Source organism: Thrips palmi, unplaced genomic scaffold, assembly GCF_012932325.1.
Source record: "Thrips palmi isolate BJ-2018 unplaced genomic scaffold, TpBJ-2018v1 HiC_scaffold_1, whole genome shotgun sequence".
Lineage (NCBI taxonomy): Eukaryota > Metazoa > Arthropoda > Insecta > Thysanoptera > Thripidae > Thrips > Thrips palmi.
The window spans coordinates 9551144-9571630 of record NW_023144620.1 but is presented as its reverse complement, the minus strand read 5'-3'; the positions used below and the strand labels follow the sequence as shown (position 1 = coordinate 9571630).

Here is a 20487-nt window from a genome sequence, read left to right as displayed (position 1 = left end):
TTGATTACATAACTAGGGTATGCACCCTTTTATTTACCAGTCAATGCATTGTGCAGTGTAATAGAAAAGGAACTGACAACAAATACAAAACATGTGCAAAATCTCTGACTATTTTATTAAATAAAACTGTCATAGAAAAGCAATCACAGCAAGAAAAGTCGAATTATTTATGTATGAACCAAAGACGACCAGAATCAATCATCTTAGTGATGCATAAAACAGCTGATATTGCTAGAAGGAATGGGAAAATTTCATGGAAAGGAAGGAATATTAGGATACAAGAGGCACAAACAGTCACTGACCATCTCTCCTAAAATGCAAAAGGGAACAAACTGATATCCAACACACACACACTCCTTAAAAAAAAAAAAAAAGGACAATTATTTCAGATACTATCACATTCCTCAGTATAATAGGGACTTATTAGTCTGAAATACAGGTTTTAACATCAGAAGCAATGTACATGAGTTAATTGACATGGACAAAAGTAACACAAATAAATTAAACTATAAATGAAGACTGGTCAAAACATAGGCAACCAGGGATAACAAATAACAAGAACAACATATACAAGACAAAGCAATTTGGACTAAATTGTTATTCTGCTGACGTCATATAAGTGACTGGAGCTGAACAAAAAAGAAACTAAACTGTTGATTGTCACTAAATGTTTCCACATCAACAAGCATCTATGTTAACTTCACAACAGGAAAGAAAACACACCTAAAAGAATCGTAAGTACATGCTTTATGGTAACACTCCTTGTGGAGTTTTCCAGATAGATTACACAAACACATCCAAATTGAAAATTGCAATCAAAAAATTTAGATTCTAAGTTAACACAGAGGAACATCCCAGTGTAAGTTTCTCTCTCTCTCTTTAGGTATGTCATTTTGGCTCTAGAACAGATAAAACACATATACTTCACTGGGAAAGAGACGGCCAACTATTTTAACTGAATTACAAATAAATAACCAGAATGAACACACATTATACCCAGCCATAACTAATGACTTTCCTTGTACCTTGAAAGTCAGGTATGACTACACTACCAAACATCAATGTTTATGTTCCTGTAGGAACCCACAAAACCACCTAATAGGCACACTATGGTCATCATACTCTTCAAATGACTCAGATTAAAACTACAGTTCCACGTCCAAGAATTTATGATAACTTTACAGCTCTCATGGGCATTTCAAATAAGTAATATATCTTCAAAAACAAAGTTCATTTAACATTTTTCTGAAAATCATCTCACTGCCCAGTGAATACACCTTTAATGAACACACATTTTGGTTTCACAAGCGTGTTTCTTGACCTCTGGATAGTACCTCAATCTGACTGCAAGACTAACAGTAGCATTGGCTAGATGAGCCTACCAATTCCAGGAATAGTATTGCTAAGGGGTTTTATTATACAAAGACAACATGATTTGAAACCCTAAATTCAATAAAAGTAGAAAATTTAACTTAGAATTTTAAGTCAACAAGAAAATGGAAAGGGCAGGTTATCACACAAGTGTGGCAATGGCTCATTCTGATTAAAAAAGAAACTAAAACTGAGTATAAAAGTTACATTACAACAGAAGCAACACAAGACACAAAATGTAAAACCATGCCTGATTTTAATAAAATGAAAATTAGTACAATAAAACTAATAAGGAACAATACTGTTGAGAAATGTCTCTGATTTCAATTAATTATGATTTTGCAAATTCATATTGTGATCAAAAAGTTGAAACCAACTTGTGCGACAACCAACTGGTATAATCACAGTACCATCTTCACATTGAAAATTATTGAGGCTATATACCTGTTGTCACTCAGTCAATACAATCATTCCAATAAATACTATAAAGTAAATAATCTTTAAAGACACTAATTTTAATCTGTTATTGATATTTGGGCAAAGCCAATGAGAGCTTTGTCATCAGGAGTTTCATTACTTGCATACCCAGAGTTCTGGAAAAACAAAAAATAAAAGATGATGATCTTGTTTTGTAGAAATGAATGTTTTACAACAGAGCATAGAGGGAGTACTTACCAGAGGGAAAGTCACAGTTTTTGACTGTGACTGGGTATCAATGAGCTTCTGTAGATTAGCTGCGATGACAACAATATCACGGCCATCCACAAGACCCGCTCCAACTAACTCAGCAGCTATACCTTCGGCACTATCTTTGCCAACCGCAAATTCAAATCGGATATCATTTAATTCCCTCTTTGGATTTCTGAAAGCGTAAATGCAATTCATTAGACAAGAGGTTTCATTCAGAAAATGTCCACAACTTCTACCACTAAGCAATTTCAAAAATTACCTCATCCGTAAAACCAAGTTGACTGGAGCAGGACTGGATGAGCCCCCAGAGCCTCCCATGGGTCCAGCACTTCCACCTGAACTACCTCCCTCATTGTCGGTCAAGTCCCGCTCACTGCCTGAAGATCCAGCTTCTATGCAGTTTAGTGGCTTTGGCTCACACTGAAAATAATAAGAAGTTAAGTTAGTCTGCCTGTTTTAAAATAAAATAAAACCTTCAGTAATGAAGTGCACACTGTACCTCATCATCTGATGACATGCCTCCTTCTTCTTCAGATGACCATACCCACTCTCCAGTCACAGTGCGGTGTAACCTTCCAGATGCACCAGGTTGTCGCTTAGAGGCCTGAGGAAAACAAACATGAGTAAGAATCAAAAATTGGTCCCAAAACAAAAGAAATATAAATAGACATTAATATACCCAGGGCTACCTTTTGAACTCTGGTTTCCAAGCTAGGGCCAATGGCAACCAATGTCTGCTGCAAGTATTTACGGTCCTTTGCTTTCTTGAAAAAGGGGTGCTTGAGCAGCTCAGTAGCAGATGGCCTGAAAAGTGGGGCAAAAATTAGGTTACAGTGTAAGAATAAACGTGAAACATCTAAATATAAACCTTAAAAATTGTGTCTAACCGTTTTGAGGGGTCTTTCTGAAGACAATCCACTATCATCTTGCGGAATGTCTTTCCATAAGCCTTATATTGGTCCTTATCTTCAGCACCCGTGTCCAATGTTGGTGGATCATTCTGGAGAGTCAGCATGAGCACTTTCATTGGTGGGTATTTATGGTATGGTGCAGTTCCGCTTGCCATCTCTATTGCAGTAATTCCAAACGACCAGATGTCCGCTTTGAAGTCATATCCATGATCCTATAAAAGAGGGTAAAAACAATGTAACAAAGTAACAAAAGTAACAAAGCAACAAAGTATTGGTCAAATTTAAAAAATTTATCCACAAATGACACAAACCTGCTCCATGACTTCAGGGGCCATCCAGCAAGGGGTCCCAACAAATGTGTGGCGAACTTTCTGTCTAGATAAATCCCTTCCAGTAGCAAGCCATGCACTAACACCAAAATCAGCGATCTGGACAGTGCCATCCTCTCCAAGCAAGATATTTCCTGCCTTGATGTCACTAGAAGAGAAATATATACAGTCAAAAACAAATTACATGCACAAGCCACTTAAAGTATATGGTACAAAATTTACCGATGGATCTGTCCATTGCTATGAAAGTACTCAAGACCTTTCAACACTTCCTTTAGAACAGTGGCAATGGTAGACTCATCAAATACACCATGTCGACAATTTGACGCTCTCATTTTGTGCTTTATTATGTCCAGTAGTGAGCCTCCTTCAAGAAGTCTGAGCACAAGCCATAGTTCTTCCCGTACCACAAAGCTGGTGTGGTAAGTCACCACATTCTCATGGTTGCAAGAGGACATAGCTTGAATTTCTTTCTGTAATAACACACAAGTAAAAATTAATTGAGTTGATGGGATTAAAAATGTTAAGGAATATGTATATTAATGTAACTTACCAAAAGTTCATCCATACTCGTATTCCATTTTTCCAAATTTATTCTCTTGATGGCACATTTTTCGTTTCTGGGTTTGCAGAGCGCTCCATGCACAACTGCTGTGGCTCCAACACCTGAAAGAAAATAAAAAAAAAAACAAATTTATTCGGCGAGAGGGAAGATGAGTTGATCAAACCAGGTGAAGCGGACTTTGAAACTTCCAGCGTAAACCTAACCTACCAAACTGACAGCTCTAATGACTGAAAAACGGAGCCAACTGAGTGGCATGCGAATGAATTAGTGATCGACGCGTCTTTCAAGAGCACTGACCATTCAACCACCCACTGCCCTGCACACTGCATTTTTCTGCTATTTGTCAAGCGAAGGCAGAGGTTATGGCGCGTCCGTGTTTGCGAGAAAGGCGCTTCGGCCGGCGTGTCCGCCCGCGACATGCGGCACTTAGGCCCTCCTCGAGTCGGCCGACGTCGCCAGACACGCCGGACGGCTGGCACTTGGTTACGTGAAGTAGGCCGAGCCTGGATTACCGGCATCCTTGCGAAAGGTTGAAGGTCCGCAGCGCAGGGCGGCGGGGCGGGCATGACAAGGGGGTGGACGTCGCTGGGGGGCGAGGCGGACCCCCGGGGAGGACCCCCTCGACGGACAACCCCTCGGGGAACTCCCAGCGAAACTCACCGATCACTTCCCGCAGCTCGTAGTCCTCCTTGGTGTTCGGCCAGCCGTGGGTCTGCGACGGAGTGGTGCTGGCCGTCGCCATTTTGCCGCGAGTACCGCTCGTCCCCGCTGCTGCCGCTGCCTTGGCCGCCACTCCGCGGCTCTGGCTCACGCCCGAGCTCGCACTGCGGGCCGCAGCGCCAGAGCCAGCGCCGCGGACGGGGACGGGGACGCCCAGTCCCGTTCCTGGCGCCGCTCCCGCTCCCGCTCCCGCTGCCGATCCCTCGCCCCCCTGGGACCCCCGCGGGGCGGGACCGCCGGCGGCACCGGGACCGGGACCCCCGGCCGGAAGGGGCGGGAAGGGCGCCTCCGTCTCGGACGTCTTGCGGCGGAACCTGCCGGGCGAGCACGGGGGCATCAGGCCGGGGGAGATTTTCCTGGAAGCCAACAACGCAAAGATGGGGATGAACGGGGGAGAGTGGCAAGACCCGGCCCCTGCGACGCCATGCCACGGGCAGACAGAGACACACTGGGCAGACGCATGCCGTCACACACGACCCTGGCGCCGACGCCGAACGCAAGCAGTTTGGATTCGGCCCCGCGGGTCACCAGCACGACACATGCCTGCAGTCCGCGAACAGCCACGAACAGCCGCAGCGCGCGCGAATATGCAAATGGCCGCCACAAACCTCAGGAGCTTCCGAAGCCGGGCGCCGAATCCGGAGAGGCAAGATCGGCTAGCAGTGCCGCGACCGCGAGGGCCATTCATTACTGGCGGTACAGTCCGGCCGAACTGCAGACTTAGGTGACTTGCCGGCCGCCACCTGTACCAGTGTAGGCGCCGCCAAGCCGCCACCTGCCCGCGGCAGGCAGCCTTAGGCAGCCACAGGTGAGAAATTTACATACTCCTCTCTGATGAGGCGGTCGCGAGGCGCGAGGCGTAGCCAAAGGCGTAGCCAAAGGCGTAGCCAGGCGGACCTCGCACATCGCGCCAATGACCATGCAATGGCGGCCAATGCGCCAGAACCGCGTCCCGTGGGTGGCCTTCCCCGGCCGAATCTTTGGCGCCAATCTGCAGACTCATTCCGAGAGTCGTTTCCGTCGCTCTGTCTCTCTCGCTCTCATGGGGCGTCGCGTACAGGTGCGAGAGAGACAGTGTGCAGCAGACGGCGCGTCGCGACGGCGAACCATTGGAACCATGCACGGATGCGCGTGGATGCAGCACCGCAGCACGCCCGCGGCACGCAGGCCGCCATGCCGCAGGCCACGGAGCCGATAAGGAGACAAATCATTCACATGCGGGAGGGGTCAAACTTGTTGATGTTTGCTTATGGATTTGCGACTTCTCAACTCGCGCGCCCCGAATCCATGACCGTACGTCCGCTTGGCTGCAGCAAAGTCTACAAAGGAAAGTGTACACAGCAGACTGATTGCGAGAGTCGATTTCGTTGCTGTGTCTCTCTTGCACTCGTGGGACGTCAGCTGTAGGTGCGAGAGAGACAGAGCGACGAAATCGGCCCTCGGAATCAGTCTGCAGTGTGCATCACGCACACACGACAGGTGGACGCCGGCATGTTTTCGTGGGTACGCAGTCGCGGCCCGCACGTCGTACAACTTGGGCTGCTTGCCGTGCCGGTCCGCCCCGCCCGCGCGTGTGCGTGTGTACTGTACCTCCCTGTACAGTGTAGACACATGCTGGGCCGCCTCTAGGCCGCTCTGGGTGCATCGGCTGAAGAGAAGTCCACTGTAAAGCTCGGACAGTCGGCAAGCCAGTTTATTTACACTCCGAGGACAGCAGCAACAACGCAGGCAATGCTCCTCCGGGACCGGGACAGTGGCGGGGCACTTGGCGTGCGCTGCCGCCCTTGCTGCCGCCAGTCCGCCAAAATGCTAGTCCACCGGGCCCGCGCGTGCTGGCCGTGTACCTGTACTTGACGAGGTTGCTGAGGAAGCCGGTGGCCTCCTGGAACACGATGGGGGGATCAGCGACACAGCCCGCCCCGGTGCGGCGCCGACGCTTTTCCGAGCTGGAGACGAGACAACAATAAAGCGCCGTGACTGGGTGCCGCGACCACCGCGACCACCGCGACGACGGCGTCCTCGATCAAGCGGGGAAAGCTGGCGTTTCGAGCTCCAGAGTCGCTGCATGGGACTCGAACCGAACGTGTGACCCCACCAATGAATTGCTCTCCGAACGAGGAATACATTAGCGGGGTCACACGTTTGGTTCGAGGCCCGTTTAGCGACTCTGCAGATCAAAATGCGTCTAGAGTTTTGGCCGCTGCCGCCGGTTCTGGGCCACTGTGCAGGAGGGCGGGCCGGGCCCCTGCGAGGCGGGCAGTCGCCGGCTGCTCCACGCACGCACGCCGGGGGGTTGCCTACGCCGCCCCTGCGGGCCGTCCCAGCCCGCCGTAGGCTTGGCGGTAGCCTTGGCTGTACGCCCCGTGTACGCCCTCTCCCTCGTCTCGTCTCCCTCGCTCTCGCTGCTCCCTCCAGGCACGTGACTGTCTCCGCCTCGCGTGGTGTGTGGCAGTGTGTGGCCCGTCGGAGTGTACCGAACTCCGTCAACACAGTCAGCCGACCCTCGGTCAATGAGCCGGGTCCTCGGCCGGGCAGCTCGGCGATACGGCGCCGCCTCCCTTCCCCCTTTCCCCGTTCCGCCACTGATTCACTGATTCGTCATTCGCCCAGCCAATTCATTAGCACGACACGCCGCGCGCCTAAACTGCGGCCCGCCGAACGATCCGGACGACCGTCTCTGTCGCACTCACGGGGCGCCCCGCACGGCCCCGCAGCGGTGCGAAAGAGACAGAGCGACGAAGCAATCCTTCGGAGTCTATCGGCTGGGCCACAGTTCCCCGTTGCCGCTGATCGCCAACCGGGGGCCAGACTGATTCCGAACGAGTTGCTTCGACGCACTGCCTTTCCGCCCCTACGGGACGCCCCGTGAGTGCGAGAGAGACAGAGCGAACCAGCTTGCTGCCTGCGCGTAGCGCGCTCAGCCGGCGCCATCATCATTTTCCTAACCGCAGTGCGATCATGACCGTGATCACGATCACGGCAGCGGCCGCGCCGAGCGGGCCGGGCCACAGTGCATCAACCTCGCGTCTTGCCTGGGCTTGCCCAGGTCCACGTCCTGGACCTGGAACTTGGAGACTTGATGCGCGAAGCGCGGTGGTGGGACGCCGGCAGCAACAACAGCAGCAGGGCTCGCCGCGCCACTGTACTATACCGCCGCTGCCGCCGCTACCGCCCTAATCGTCACCAACACAAACGCACGCGGCGGCGCGCGTATCGCGCAGTCACCCCTTCTTCGATCAGACAACAAGCGGGGAACGAATTGCCTCAACAACGTGCCGTTGTCGTTATATGCGCCCGGGTTGACGTCATTTCGTGTGTGTGTGTGTGTGTGTGTGTGTGTGTGTGTGTGTGTGTGTGTGTGTGATACGCCCAAGCAAGGCGTGCCGCCTCGCGCGCTTCATTTCGCGCGCTCACGCAGGCCAGCGGGCCAGCGGGTGCAGGTCTATCTAGTGTCCGCGCCATGCACCGCCTCCGTGACAGATCCGTCGCTAGGCAACCGGCCTATCTGCTAAGTGCTCACGCGGAATCATTCCATTCAGGGCAACTCGCTATCACGATGTGGTCAATACCCCACGCTCTTCTGAGTAGCACTACTCCGGCGGCAAGACTGACATTGAGACTCGTCTCTGCCCTGTCTGCATGCGGACCATTCTTTCATTATTTGTTGTTGTTGTTGCTTTTGGCGCGGCAGCACCGCCTCCGCTCTTCCTACTAGTATTACTCCAAGCTCCGCTCTGCGCCCCAGCCCCCAGCGCGGCCTGGCCGGCCTGGCCAAGCGTGCTCGCCACAACCACAACGCCCTGTCTATCAATATCCCCGACGCCGATAAGAGCGCCGCCTAAAATACACCGCCCCGCACTGCCGCCCGCACTGCCTCCCCGCCAGGCCTAATCAGAGAGGAGGCGCCGCGGGCCGCGAAATGTGAAATCCGCGGCTCCGCGGCGCGTCGTCGCCCCGTCTCTCTCGCACCCCCGAGGGGCTCTGCGGGACGCCCCGCGAGTGCGAGAGAGACGGAGCTGCGTAAGCACTGCGGCCAAATGGTGTCGCGGACACGATTACGAGGATTTTGGGCGCGAGGTGCAGTCCGCCAGTCGGCCAGTCCGCGTGCCAAATGACTCTGCCGCGCCTCGGGGCAGCGGCGCACAGTGGGCCAGACGACCGGTGGAGGCGGACAAAACTGTAGACGCGTTTTGAGCTCCAGCGTCGCTAAATGGCACTCGAATCGAACGCGTCACCCCACCAATGGATTGCTCTCCGAACGAGGAATCCATTGGTGGGGTCACACGTTCGGCTCGAGTGCCAGCGACGCTGGAGCTCGAAACACGTCTAGAGTTTTGTCCGCCTCCAACGGTCGTCTGGCCCACTGGGCCCACAGCAGCATGCCGATTCCGAACGGCGCTCTCGTCGTCGCTCTGTCTCTCTCGCACCCATGGGGCGTCCCGCAGGGGTGCGAGAGAGACAGAGCGACGGAGCACTCTAGGCCAGGACAGCCATGGGCCAATTCATGAGAGTTCAGCGCAATAATGCGGACGGCGCTGCCTGCCTGCCTGCTCGGTCGGCCCGGTCACATGCTCGGCGCCGCCCCGCCCGCGCAGCCAGCCAGCCAGCCGCGCCCCCTGCCCCGCCCCCTGCCCCGCCCCCTGCCCCGCCCAATGTCAGCAGCACAGCGTACTACAGTACGGAGCATAGCGGCAGCATCCCTCGACCGCGCCATCGAGGCGTTTTCCACGCCCAGGTCGGTCACGAGGGTATGAGAAACTGGCCGCTACGCCACTGTACACAGTCCCACAGTGTGCACGGCAGTGTACAGTGCAGGCGCCATCGAGGCGCTTCGCTCCGCCGCGCTTCGCGCATTTCAAGCGCCTCGTTATCAAGCGCGGCTTATCTCGAGCGGCGAGACAACACTTACGACGCGGTGCGACAAAGTCTCTGACAAAGTCTCCGACAAAGTGGCACACTGCAGTGTGTCGCGCCGCTGGGCGGACAGGGCGGTGACGCGGGAGTGACGTACTGACGCGCCGCCCCGCCGCCAGGCAGTGCTTCGGGGAAGACCACGCCGCGCGGCCGCGACGCCGCGACCACGCCGTCGTCGCCAACAACGTCTCGCCGACGCCGATTAATGCTGCCCTCAATGCTACATTGTATTCGGCCCACGTGATCCGCGAGCGTGAGTCGGCCACGAGAACGCGACGCTGTGACATCGCTTCGAAAATCGCGGGTGGTCAGCTAGAAGTGTCCGAGAGTGAAGTGTGTGTGTTTCTGCGGGAGAGAGTCCGCGAGTGTTCCCTGGGGGATCCGTCCATGGTAGCAATGATGGTGGAAAGGAGGGTGGGTGGAGGGGGCCGGCTTTAGCGAGTTGCATCTAACTCGGCTGGCCTGGGCCGTCCTGATGCTGCCGTTGTCGGCACGGCAGCAACGCCCCACACCACGCCCGTCAGTCCACCAGGCCTCTACGCCCGGGCCGTGCACAAAACGTGACAGTGCCGCGGACAGTGCGCCACCCACGCGTCGACGTCTTCGTCGATCTCCTCGTCGACCTCCCCGTCGGCCTCCCCGTCGACACCCCCACCCCATCCCCCTGCTGACCTCCCCGTCGACCTCCCCGTCGACCTCCCCGTCGACCTCCCAGTCGACCTCCCCGTCGACCTCCCCGTCGACCTCCCAGTCGACCTCCCCGTCGACCTCCCCGTCGACCTCCCCGTCGACCTCCCCGTCGACCTCCCCGTCGACCTCCCCGTCGACCTCCCCGTCGACCTCCCCGTCGACCTCCCCGTCGACCTCCCCGTCGACCTCCCCGTCGACCTCCCCGTCGACCTCCCCGTCGACCTCCCCGTCGACCTCCCAGTCGACCTCGTCGACCTCCCCGTCGACCTCGCCGTCGACCTCCCCGTCGACCCCTGGTGGACCCTCTGGAGTGCCCGCTTGACCTTGGCGCCGCGTCGCCGCGTCGCCGCGTAAACACGGTGGCACTTCCCTCATGACCTGCACTGTAGGCGCAGCTTGGCAGCGTGGCGCAGCATAGCGGCCGAATTAAGGAAGGAGCAGGAAAAGAAGCCGACTAGACCGGGCGTCGCAGATGCAGCCGAGCCATTCAGAAGAGGCGTTTGCTGCTCTGTTTCTCTCGTACGCTCATGGAGAGAGTGCGAGAGAGACAGAACGACGACAGCGACTCTCGGACAGTGTGCCGGCGCGGCCCCACTTCGGCCCCACTTTGCCCTGCTTCGCCTCGGACTGTGCCGGACACGACGTGCACACGACCTGCTTGCTCTCCTTTGGGGCCCTCCCGTCAATCGACATACGGCCTGAGCCACGTGACCTTGTTCGAGGCGGAGGGGTGCGCGGGGAACCGAGAGGAAATACACGTCCGCGTCACTAACATCCGTGGAGTCACTCAAGCGTGCGGTTCGATCGTACCCGCCCCGCCCTGGCGGCACTAGCGGCCCTAGCTCGCCGGCGCTGGCCCGCTGGGCCGTGCCCTAACCTGCCCACTCCCCGACACGGCACGGAATGGCCACGCCAATCCCACTCGAGATGGACGGGCACGCGGCGGACGCGGCGGATGAACATGAAAGCCGACGTGTTTTACGGCCGGCAAAGTGCTCTGCCGCCCGATTCTGCAGGATCATTTCGCCGCTCTGTCTCTGTCGCACTCACGGGGCCTCCCACGAGGGTGCGAGAGAGACAGAGTGACGAAACGATGCTGCTGAATCGGGCGGCTGCGTCGCTCTGCGGCGGGCAGCGCGGCCACTCGGAGGGAAAACAGAAGAGGGCCGGCGCGGGGAGTCGAACGTTCGAACCGGCGCGCCGCTATCCGCTATACGCTGCGATAAGCTAGCCCGAGCTAGCCGCGCTAGCCGCGCTCCGTGTACAGTGTAGTATACCTGTGCATCGCGGCGGCCGCCAGGTGCAACTGCAGCAGGCGCTTGAGGCCCGCGGGACAACGACGGCGACGACACCGGGTCCACACGGGGCAGGGGAACAGGGAGTACTTCGTGGTGGAGGCGGGGTGCTGGGGGCCGCGCCGAGGAAGACGAGCAGGACAAGCAGGACGAGCGGGACGCAAGAGCGCTCGCTGGTCGAAACGCGGAACGCGGAACGCGCGACCCGAGGCACAGGCCGACAGGCACAGGCCGCGGCCAGCCGATGCGCGGGAAGGCGTCAAGCAGTGATACGCCTTAATGGGGAGAGAGAGAGCGAGAGAGAAGGGGGCAGGGCCTAAGTGAGCTCGTGACGACTAGCGCACGCGTTATCGTTCACCGTGAGGAGCACGCGGGAGGGAGAAAAGAAGGAGAAGAGAGAGAGAGAGAGAGAGAGAGAGAGAGAGAGGAGAGGGAGAGAGAGAGAGAGAGAGAGAGAGAGAGAGAGAGAGAGAGAGAGAGAGAGAGAGAGAGAGAGAGCGCTACAAAAACACGAGGTGCCTGACCTCCCGAGAGAGCGAGAGAGTGAGAGGAGAGGAATGCTTGGGCGCTTGCGTATGCAAAGTACGGTGATTTGGACAGGACAGGTATTCCTGGCGGCAATTTGGAGACAGCCTCTTTCGTTCCGAACAGTGCGTTCGTCGCTCCGTCTCTCTCTAGGACTGGGACTCATAGGGCGTCCCGTCCGGGAGAGAGAGAGCCAGAGCGACGAGGATGGTGTTCGGAATCAAGCGGTGGCGTTCGTCAGCCTGCAGCGGTTGCCGACCCAGTGGCCGCCCGCGAGCAGCGAGCACGGCGGCGGAACGGCGGTGCGAACAGCGCTGCCGGTTGGGCTGCCTACTGCCCGGGCGGGCGGCCCAGCGCTGCGCCAAGGCGTGCCAGACAGGGCCAGACGCATTACTGCTATCAGTGGACGGCGTGCGACGACGGCAGGGCAGGGCGAGACTCAAAGGATTTCCTGTGCGCACAATGCAACGCCAGAAATCGGACTGCCTCGCGCGTCGCCGCACTTAAAACCCGCCGTCGTCGCGCCGCGAATACCCCCAGCGCGAGGACGGCGCGGGGTATCGCCCCGGCCAGCTTACCGTGAGGGCTTGACGATGGTGCGGAACATGTCGCCGTCGACGGGCGTCACCACGAAGGGCGACGAGTGCGTCGGCGTGGTGGTGGTGCTGCTGGCGGTGGTGGTGGAGGTCTTCGCGGCGACGGCGCCCGAGGACGACGTCGTTGGTCGCGCTGCGGCCACTGCGGCGCTCTCCGAGGACCCCGCTTCCAGGGGCGCGGACTCCGGGGGCGGTGCCGCGGGGGCCGCGGGGGCCGCCGTGTCCGGGTTTTCCGGGCGTGCCGACAGCGCCACCGGGGCCGCCGAGGCCGCCACTGAAGTCGGGATCACGGCCTCGGCCATGGCGCTGCGGGCAGGCGAAACAAGCAGCGGTTCACGGCGACAATTCGCGAAAGCAGAAGCAAACTAACGGAGGGCCACGCCTGCCAACCCTAGAGCTGCGCGCGACGACGACGCCGGCGACGCCGGGGTGGCATCACGATGGTGCGAAGGTACACTGACTACTGGCTGCTACCGGCTGAAGCCGTGGCCCGGGCGGCGCAGCCGTGGCGCAGCCGACACTCGAAGAGGGACAGGGACACACACTGGGGAATACGATCCACCGTATTAATGCCATGCCGGGGCTTGCGGGCACCCCCGCCCCACCGCGCCCCACCGCGCCCCGCCCCGCCCCGCCCCCGCTGCGGCGATGGAAGCCACAGGCGGCCGTGTTGCCCGATACGCCAGTCGCCAGTCCCACCCGATGAGAAAAACGGACCTAAAAATGGAGAAACACAAATAAACCTTTAGTGGATTGGCCCCGGGGATGGTAGGCTTGCCCGGCGTGCTCAGAGGGGCCCGAGTCCGCAGCAGCAGCACCTCCAGCAGATTTATTCCGAGAGTCGTTTTCGTCGCTCTGCCTCTCTCACGCCTACACGGGTCGCCCCATGAGTGCGAGAGACAGAGCGACGGAAACGACTCTCGGAATGAGTCTGCAGTGCGCCACGCCGCCGCCTCCATCCAGTGCCCCGTCGTCCTGCACTCGGCCGGCCGGACTGCCATTAGTGGAGTGGGAGGCTGGCCGTACAGGCTGGCCAGCCTGTTGTTGTGCGACGCGGCCGCCACGGAGGGGGAGGGGCCTGCCCTTCTCGTCCATGCTCTCGTTAGCGCGGCCGTGACGTCACGACCTCGGAGCGTCCCTTCGCGTCGTGGTGGCGGTGGCGCGCCAGGGTGCACCTGCCTGACGGGGCGCTCGCTGGTCACCCTTCCGCCGCGGTTCATCCTGACACTGTGCTTCGCGTCGCTCCGTCTCTCTCGCACTCACGGGGCGTTCCGCAGGGATGCGAGAGAGACAGAGCGACGAAGCACTGGAAATCAACCTGCTGTGCGACGGCAACCGCTGCCATGCAAGGGGAAGTGGACGCGAAAAGCGGAGCCGGGAGGCGCTCGTGAATGGCCGTCAAGCTGACGCTCCAGCTGCAGACTGATTCCCAGAGTTGTTTCCGTCGCTCTGTCTCTCTCGCACCTACACGAGGCGCCCATGAGTGCGAGAGAGAGAGAGAGAGAGAGAGAGAGAGAGAGAGAGAGAGAGAGAGAGAGAGAGAGAGAGAGAGAGAGAGAGAGAGAGAGAGAGAGAGAGAGAGAGAGAGAGAGAGAGAGAGAGAGAGACGAAAACGACTGTCGGAACCAGTGTGCTGACGCTCGAGCTGGCGGACGGCAGCACCCACCTGATGGTGAACGGCATCTTGATGAAGTCGGAGCTCAGCTTCTCGCCGAGGACGTTGCGGCGGAAGTCCAGGTTGTGCGCGATGGACGAGCACACCTTCTTCATGGTGAACGCTGTGAGGATCGCTGCTGCCAAGCTCGCACACGCCCATCGCAGCTCACCCGCTGCTCAGCTCGTCGGTCCCTCAGCAGCGCCTCTCCGAGAGCGCCATCCTCGCCACGACAGCGGTGAAGGTGAGGAGAGCGAAACCTGGAAGCACTCGACCTGACGGCGTTCTTGGCGTCGGCTGGAGACGGTGCCGCGTGGCGTCGCGACGGCTCCAGAACTGTCGACGCTGTGCGGCGCTGCCTCGTGAGTCCTCCCACTGGCCGCGGGCGGCGGCGGGCGGCAGCCTCGTCAAGCTGGGGGTCACCGTCAACCGCCGAGCCGCAGCACTGCAGCCAATCAAGGGCCGGGCGGCGCGGCCGCGCCGTGGAGCCAGAGCCGCCCAACTGGACGTCGACGGGGCGGGGCTGGCGGGGCTGGCCGTCCTGGCGGGCGCGGCGGGCGCGGCGGGGCGCGGCGGGGCGCGGCGGGCGCGGCGGGGCGGGCGGCGCGGCGGGGCGCGGCGGGGCGCGGCGGGGCGCGGCGGGGCGCGGCGGGGCGCGGCGGGGCGCGGCGGGGCGCGGCGGGCGGGGGAGGACTGTCCGGCGGCGTGCCTCTGATGAGCGGGCGGCTGCGGTTTATTTGGGTGCGCTGAGGGCAGGCTCCTCGTCGCGACGGCTCTGGAGGCCACGCGCCGCGAGGCCCTTGCCTTGCCGTCGGGTGGACGGATATCTTTGACGCAGTGACGGCGCACAGTGGGCCAGAAGACCGGCGCTTTCGGAGAACAATCCTTTGGTGGGGTCACACGTTCGGTTCGAGTCCCATTTAGTGATTCTGGAGCTCAAAGCCCGCCCGGGGTGGTCTAGCCTTTAATGGTAATGGTAATGGGCGGCAGCGCGCCTGCGAGGTAGGCAAGACGGGCGCACTCGTGCGCCGCGGGAGTGTCCACCTCTCAGGCGTCTGCCGGCGAGGAGTGGAGTGCACGGGACTGGGCAAACAGGTTGCCTTAACTTTCGGTGCCGAGCGGAAGGAGGTCACTCCAGATTGGGGAAGCGAAGCGCGAAGCGTGTGGGAGTGCGAGTGTCATTGTCTCCTCGTACGCGGAGTCCAAGTTTCGCCTCCATTTGCCGACAGGAGCTCTCGTCCTGTAGATTGATTCCGAAAGTCTTGCTCGGTCTCTATCGCACTTGTGGGCGCCCCCAATAGGTGCGAGAGATAGAGAGACGAAAATAACTCTCGGAATCAGTCAGCTGTGTTGGTGCTCCATCCACCCCTCTCCCTCGCCCGCATGAGGGCGATCACGACCAGACCGCGACACTCCGCCGAGCTGCCACTGATCTCTTTCTCTCTCGCACTCATGGGGCGTTCCTCGAAGGTGCGAAAGAGACAGAGCAACACGAGACGCCGAATCAGCCGTCTGATTCCGAACACTGCTTCGTCGCTCTAACTCTCTCGCACCCCTGCGGACCGCCCCATGAGTGCGAGAGAGACAGAGCGACGAAAGCAGTGTTCGGAATCAGACGGCAGACTGCTGGTGGGAGTGAGCCCAGCAAGTGCAAGCAGACGAGCCGAAGGCTGCCCGAGCCTGGTCAGGCGGCCCGGCCTGGCCAAGCCTGGCCAGAGCCACACGCTGTCCGACCAAGACGGAGCCTCTAAGGCGCGCAAACAAATTGCCTGCGACGCAGTGTGTTGTCCAGGAGGACAGGACGGACGGGCGGAGGGCCCGCGGCCCTTGCAGTCCGCGTGACACTCAGTGCACGAGAGAGAGGGAGAGAGACAGCACTCGTTGCACGACCTTGCGCGCCGCGCATGAGGTCTGAGAGGTTGCAGTGCACGAGAAGAACGGGATCGTTTGAAGGTTCCAATGAAGTTAACAAATTGATTGTTCAGTAATACCAATTTATTGCACAAGAGATATGCTCACACAAGATGAAAGGGATGGAAATCATAAGCAAATAATGGTACGCAATTACAGGGGGTTGGCTGATGCATTCCATTGGCATAAGCAGCTTATAAAAAGATAAGTAAAAAGAAATATAAAGTCTCCAAAGTCAAAACCTAATTTCATTACAAAAGGAATGTAAAAATATTGTCTTTCATTCATTATGACAGAGACACAGTAATACAAATAATAAGGGTACATCATTAAATAAAATGTTGTCTTTCATTCATGGTGACGGAGACACATTAATACCAAAAATAAGAGCAAAATAGAAGAGAAATACATAATTAAATATCATAAAACTACCGGCCAACTTCATAACCCGGGAAAAGGTGCAGCAGGGTAGAAGCAAGCTTTTCATTCACAGCCAGCGGAAATTCTTTGCCCAGTTCATGCCGGCAGCTTGGGCAGTTATAGACTTGAGCAGAAAATGACCTTTTCAAGCATGCCTAAAAAGAGAAAAACATTAGAGTACAACTCTATCAGACAAGTTTAAAAAAATTATTTACACTTTTATTAATAAAGCACCTTGCACAAGTTGTGATGGCAATCTGTAGTCACTGGATCATAAACTAGTTCTTGGCAGCATATGCACATGAAATGCTGCTGAATTTCTGCCAAGAATTTCTGCAACAATACACATAGGTTGGAAGAAATGCACCACAAATATATTTTGACATAGGTAAAACAGACACAAGTTTGTAGGTATTTACCATTTTTCCTTCCTTCAGGGCAGCTTTACAGGTGTCCCATAGTTTCTGGTTAACAGTATCTTCATCAATTTTCTGGGCAGTCTCTTTTTCCAATTCATAAGCGGCCACCTTAGCTTTCTTTGTGTTGGGGCTATCAGAAGATGACTCTCCCAAAACACTTTTCCTTTGCCTTTTCTTGGATTTAGTTCCTTCCTCTGTTGAAGCAGCAGCTTTAGCTTCTTTCGCAGCCATCATTTCTTCATATCCATCAGGGTACTGTAGAAATTTAGAAAAAAGAATAATCAAAATCACACTAGTCCTTATAACCAGAACAATCATGTGTGTTTTAAAGGGGATTTATACTAACTATCATGGTAAGTCCAAGGCTAGCAATTCGTTTCTTGCCCTCCTTTGTCCAGGGAGCAGGTGTAGGATCATCCCTCCGCAAAAGGTAGCGCCAAACAATGAACCCTGACTCACCCTTTTCAGGGTAATACTTCAATACCTTGTAAATGCCATCATACCTGAGACAGAAATAATTTATGCTCAAAACTCTGTACTCAATAAATCAGAAACTGCCAAAGCAGACAAGCCTCACCTATTGCCTTCATCAGGAGCGTACTTGGAATGCTTAGCTAACTTATAATTTCTAAGAACTCTAACAGGTTTCCCGCCTTTCCAGTCCTTGGCTTCTGCACCTTTTTCTTTGTTTACTGGAGCATTGCAATTCAATGCCAAGGCCCTAAATTTAAAAAAAAAAAAAATTAACAAAAACTATAAAAAAATTAGAAAATGAATCGAGTACAATAATTCAAAGAAATATTATACATACAGGTTCATACGAGTAAGAGTTTGATCACAGGATTGCTCTGAGGTGCGCTTATTTCCAGACAAGTCTCTACCTCCAGACCCAGTGTAATAGAATTCCTCTCCATTATCCACATCATCTTCATATCCTCCACTTAAAACTATGCTGTAAGCACCTTCGCTATCTCTTCCATGAATACCAGACACTGGTGGTCGATGCACTCCTGCCTCAGAAGCCTGCATGGTAAAATAGGGAATTATTAGCCTGTAGATTTTGGCAGCACGGCCAGATCATGTGCGTTTTGAAATACTATTACGAAAACTTACATTCAAACGGAATTTCCAGCAGGTACCAACATCAACTCCTGGAATAGGTCCAAAGTGGTTCGGTGGTACTATGGTGCACTCCTTTGTTCTTCCAGCACAAGCCATACCCTTACCCCAGTCTCTCTTTGATTTGTCCTCTTTAGCACTGGGCAATCTCTTTTTTTTCTTGCTTTCTTTCAATTTGTCTCCAGCTTTCACTATTTCATTTTCGTCATTTTTGCATTCAGGGCAGTACCTGACATCAAAATAAAAATGTTAAAAAAGCTGAGTTAAAAAAATTGCTGTTTATTTGGGAACATATGTTTTATTAGAAAGCCACATACCATTCATCAATATCGGGTATGGCTTCAAGAGGAGGATTTAGACAACGTAAATGGTATGCCATATCACATTCATCACACATAAGTTGACGATCTGGCTCGTCTTTACCACCACATACTTGACAGGAGCAATCCTTGCACTTCCGCTTAGGGTTGTCCTGACAAGTTGCACAAAATGGTGCACTTTTGCCTGATCAGATAAGAAAATTTCAAGTACAATTTTAAAAGTTAAGCTTAAGAATTTGATCACACAGAAATGCAACATTAATGTATTGATACATACGCTTATTGTCATTGTCTGTAGACATTGACACATCATCTTCTTTAGTCCGCTCAGAAATCAGCTTAGGCTTCATGATTTTCACTATTTCATCAGTAAACAGTACTTTACAATTTCTTAATTCAGTACGTTGCCTGCCAACGTACAAGGTTCCCACAACCTTGCGAGATGTCCGTTTATTTGACACTTCAGTTACAATCATGTCATACCTACAACATAAAATAAATAATGAGATATTAAGTCATTGTAAAACCCCTAATAGTATACAAGAAACTGAACCCAACTTACCAAAACCCTCTCTCATCAGGGGACTCAATGTTATAATTTACAAGAACCATATCACCAACTTTAATATCAGAAACTTTCAGAGTGGTGCACATGCGAGGTCGGACATTTCTCAGAGGGAACCCACTTGGAGGGTCATCACAGCAGCTACACAAAAGATAACAAAATAGATAAGACACTGCTCTAAGTGTTTCTTTTGTAGAAAATGAAAATAAAATAACATACAAATCAAGTTGAACCATGTAGAGCAATCCATCATCTTGAAGGCATGGATCTTCATCATAGCTTTTGGCTGACTGTTTTTCTGCTTCAGACTTTTCAGATTCCTCTTTATCCCCAGCCAATTCTGATACAGTGTCAGTTAGTGGCTCAGTATTTTTCACAATATCAACAATCTTTCCTTCAAACCATCCCCCATACAAGTCATCAATAGCTTCTACTAAGTCTCCAACCTGCACAATAAAAAAATTAAAAATATTTTGTTCATACTTAAATTTAGAGAAAGGATAACTAAGATATTGAAACACATCACTTACTTTGTAATATTTACTTTCAACCTGCAATGGAACCAAACCAAAAATTAAAATGACAGTGAAATAAGATCAAAAACCACAAGTAGAAATCTGGCATAGTAAATAGTGGTACCTTCTCACTGGATGTAGATGGTTTGTCTGATTCCTTTTTTTCCGCAGTGCTTGTTGACTGCAATAGTGAGGGGTCCGGCTTCACCATAAGCATAACAACATCGTTGAGGTTGATGTTATAATCAAAGACTTTGTATCCATCTTCCAACTGAAAAAAAAAGAGGTCAATTCAATAACTATGCTTATGAGCTCTCACTTGCCCTATAATCATAGAAAAGGAGAAACACAGATTTACAGACAAAAGAAAATAGGAGGGATCAAAGACAGTTATCACAAATCTACGACTCTGGACTGTTGACAAACATTTGACCATTAAAGATATTAAAATGTATAACAACATGGAAATGACTTATACCTGCTTTCCTCTGAAGAACAGTCTCTGCCTATCTGGTTTCACCTCCAAAACTTCTTCTACAAGAGATTTAAGTTCTTCAACAGAGGTTAGTTTAGAAACCTCTACTCTCTTGCTCTGGGAGCAATCGGCTGTTTTAATTTGAATATACATGATGACAACACAATACTGAACGATGAAGTAATCACAGGTTTTCACTGAACAGAAAAATACAAGGCCTATCACACACTAAATTCATGAACGGCAACAAAGTACCGCAAACATCATGATCATACTGCATTCATTTCGGTTTCGCGCCAAACCGCCAACTGCTGGCTGAGCCAGTGAAAGTGGGGGTGGGGGAGGCGGGAAGGGGAGGGGAGCAGGGAGGGGAGCCTGGGGAGGGGGTGAAGGGTAAATTCCCAGGTCGTGGTATGATTTGTACTTGAAAGACGGGCTCAGCGCAGTCAGTAGACAGGCAGTCTTGGAAAAGAGCAGTCATTC

General features: G+C 54.1%; 3 protein-coding genes across 4 annotated transcripts; all 3 read right to left on the bottom strand.

The window, feature by feature from the left end:
* Window positions 1-94: 94 nt before the first annotated feature.
* Window positions 95-4700, bottom strand: LOC117644732 (serine/threonine-protein kinase OSR1). The gene is made up of 10 exons (XM_034384349.1): window positions 4527-4700; window positions 3855-3967; window positions 3524-3774; window positions 3284-3449; window positions 2949-3184; window positions 2751-2865; window positions 2561-2665; window positions 2321-2481; window positions 2047-2233; window positions 95-1964 (listed from the first exon to the last, which is right to left on the bottom strand). Exons 1-10 carry the CDS (start codon window positions 4606-4608, stop codon window positions 1887-1889), a joined length of 1494 nt encoding a protein of 497 aa, XP_034240240.1. The 5' UTR covers window positions 4609-4700; the 3' UTR covers window positions 95-1886.
* Window positions 4674-14627, bottom strand: LOC117643878 (translation initiation factor IF-2-like). The gene is made up of 5 exons (XM_034383016.1): window positions 14273-14627; window positions 12589-12912; window positions 6431-6532; window positions 4833-4942; window positions 4674-4690 (listed from the first exon to the last, which is right to left on the bottom strand). The coding sequence occupies exons 1-5, from the start codon at window positions 14374-14376 to the stop codon at window positions 4674-4676; spliced, it is 657 nt and encodes a 218-aa protein (XP_034238907.1). The 5' UTR covers window positions 14377-14627.
* A 1606-nt stretch (window positions 14628-16233) lies between these two features.
* On the bottom strand, window positions 16234-20357 carry LOC117641666 (E3 ubiquitin-protein ligase UHRF1-like). 2 transcript variants are annotated; one of them, XM_034379170.1, is made up of 15 exons: window positions 20280-20357; window positions 20008-20201; window positions 19654-19800; window positions 19545-19565; window positions 19234-19460; window positions 19012-19155; window positions 18727-18932; window positions 18447-18633; window positions 18124-18358; window positions 17822-18033; window positions 17588-17731; window positions 17357-17513; window positions 17011-17265; window positions 16826-16924; window positions 16234-16746 (listed from the first exon to the last, which is right to left on the bottom strand). In XM_034379170.1, coding segments are annotated over exons 1-15 (2376 nt in total). In that variant the 5' UTR covers window positions 20281-20357; the 3' UTR covers window positions 16234-16599. The 2 variants fall into 2 exon arrangements, with proteins under 2 accessions (XP_034235061.1, XP_034235070.1); XM_034379179.1 differs by having other exon boundaries at window positions 20008-20324.
* Window positions 20358-20487: the final 130 nt, after the last annotated feature.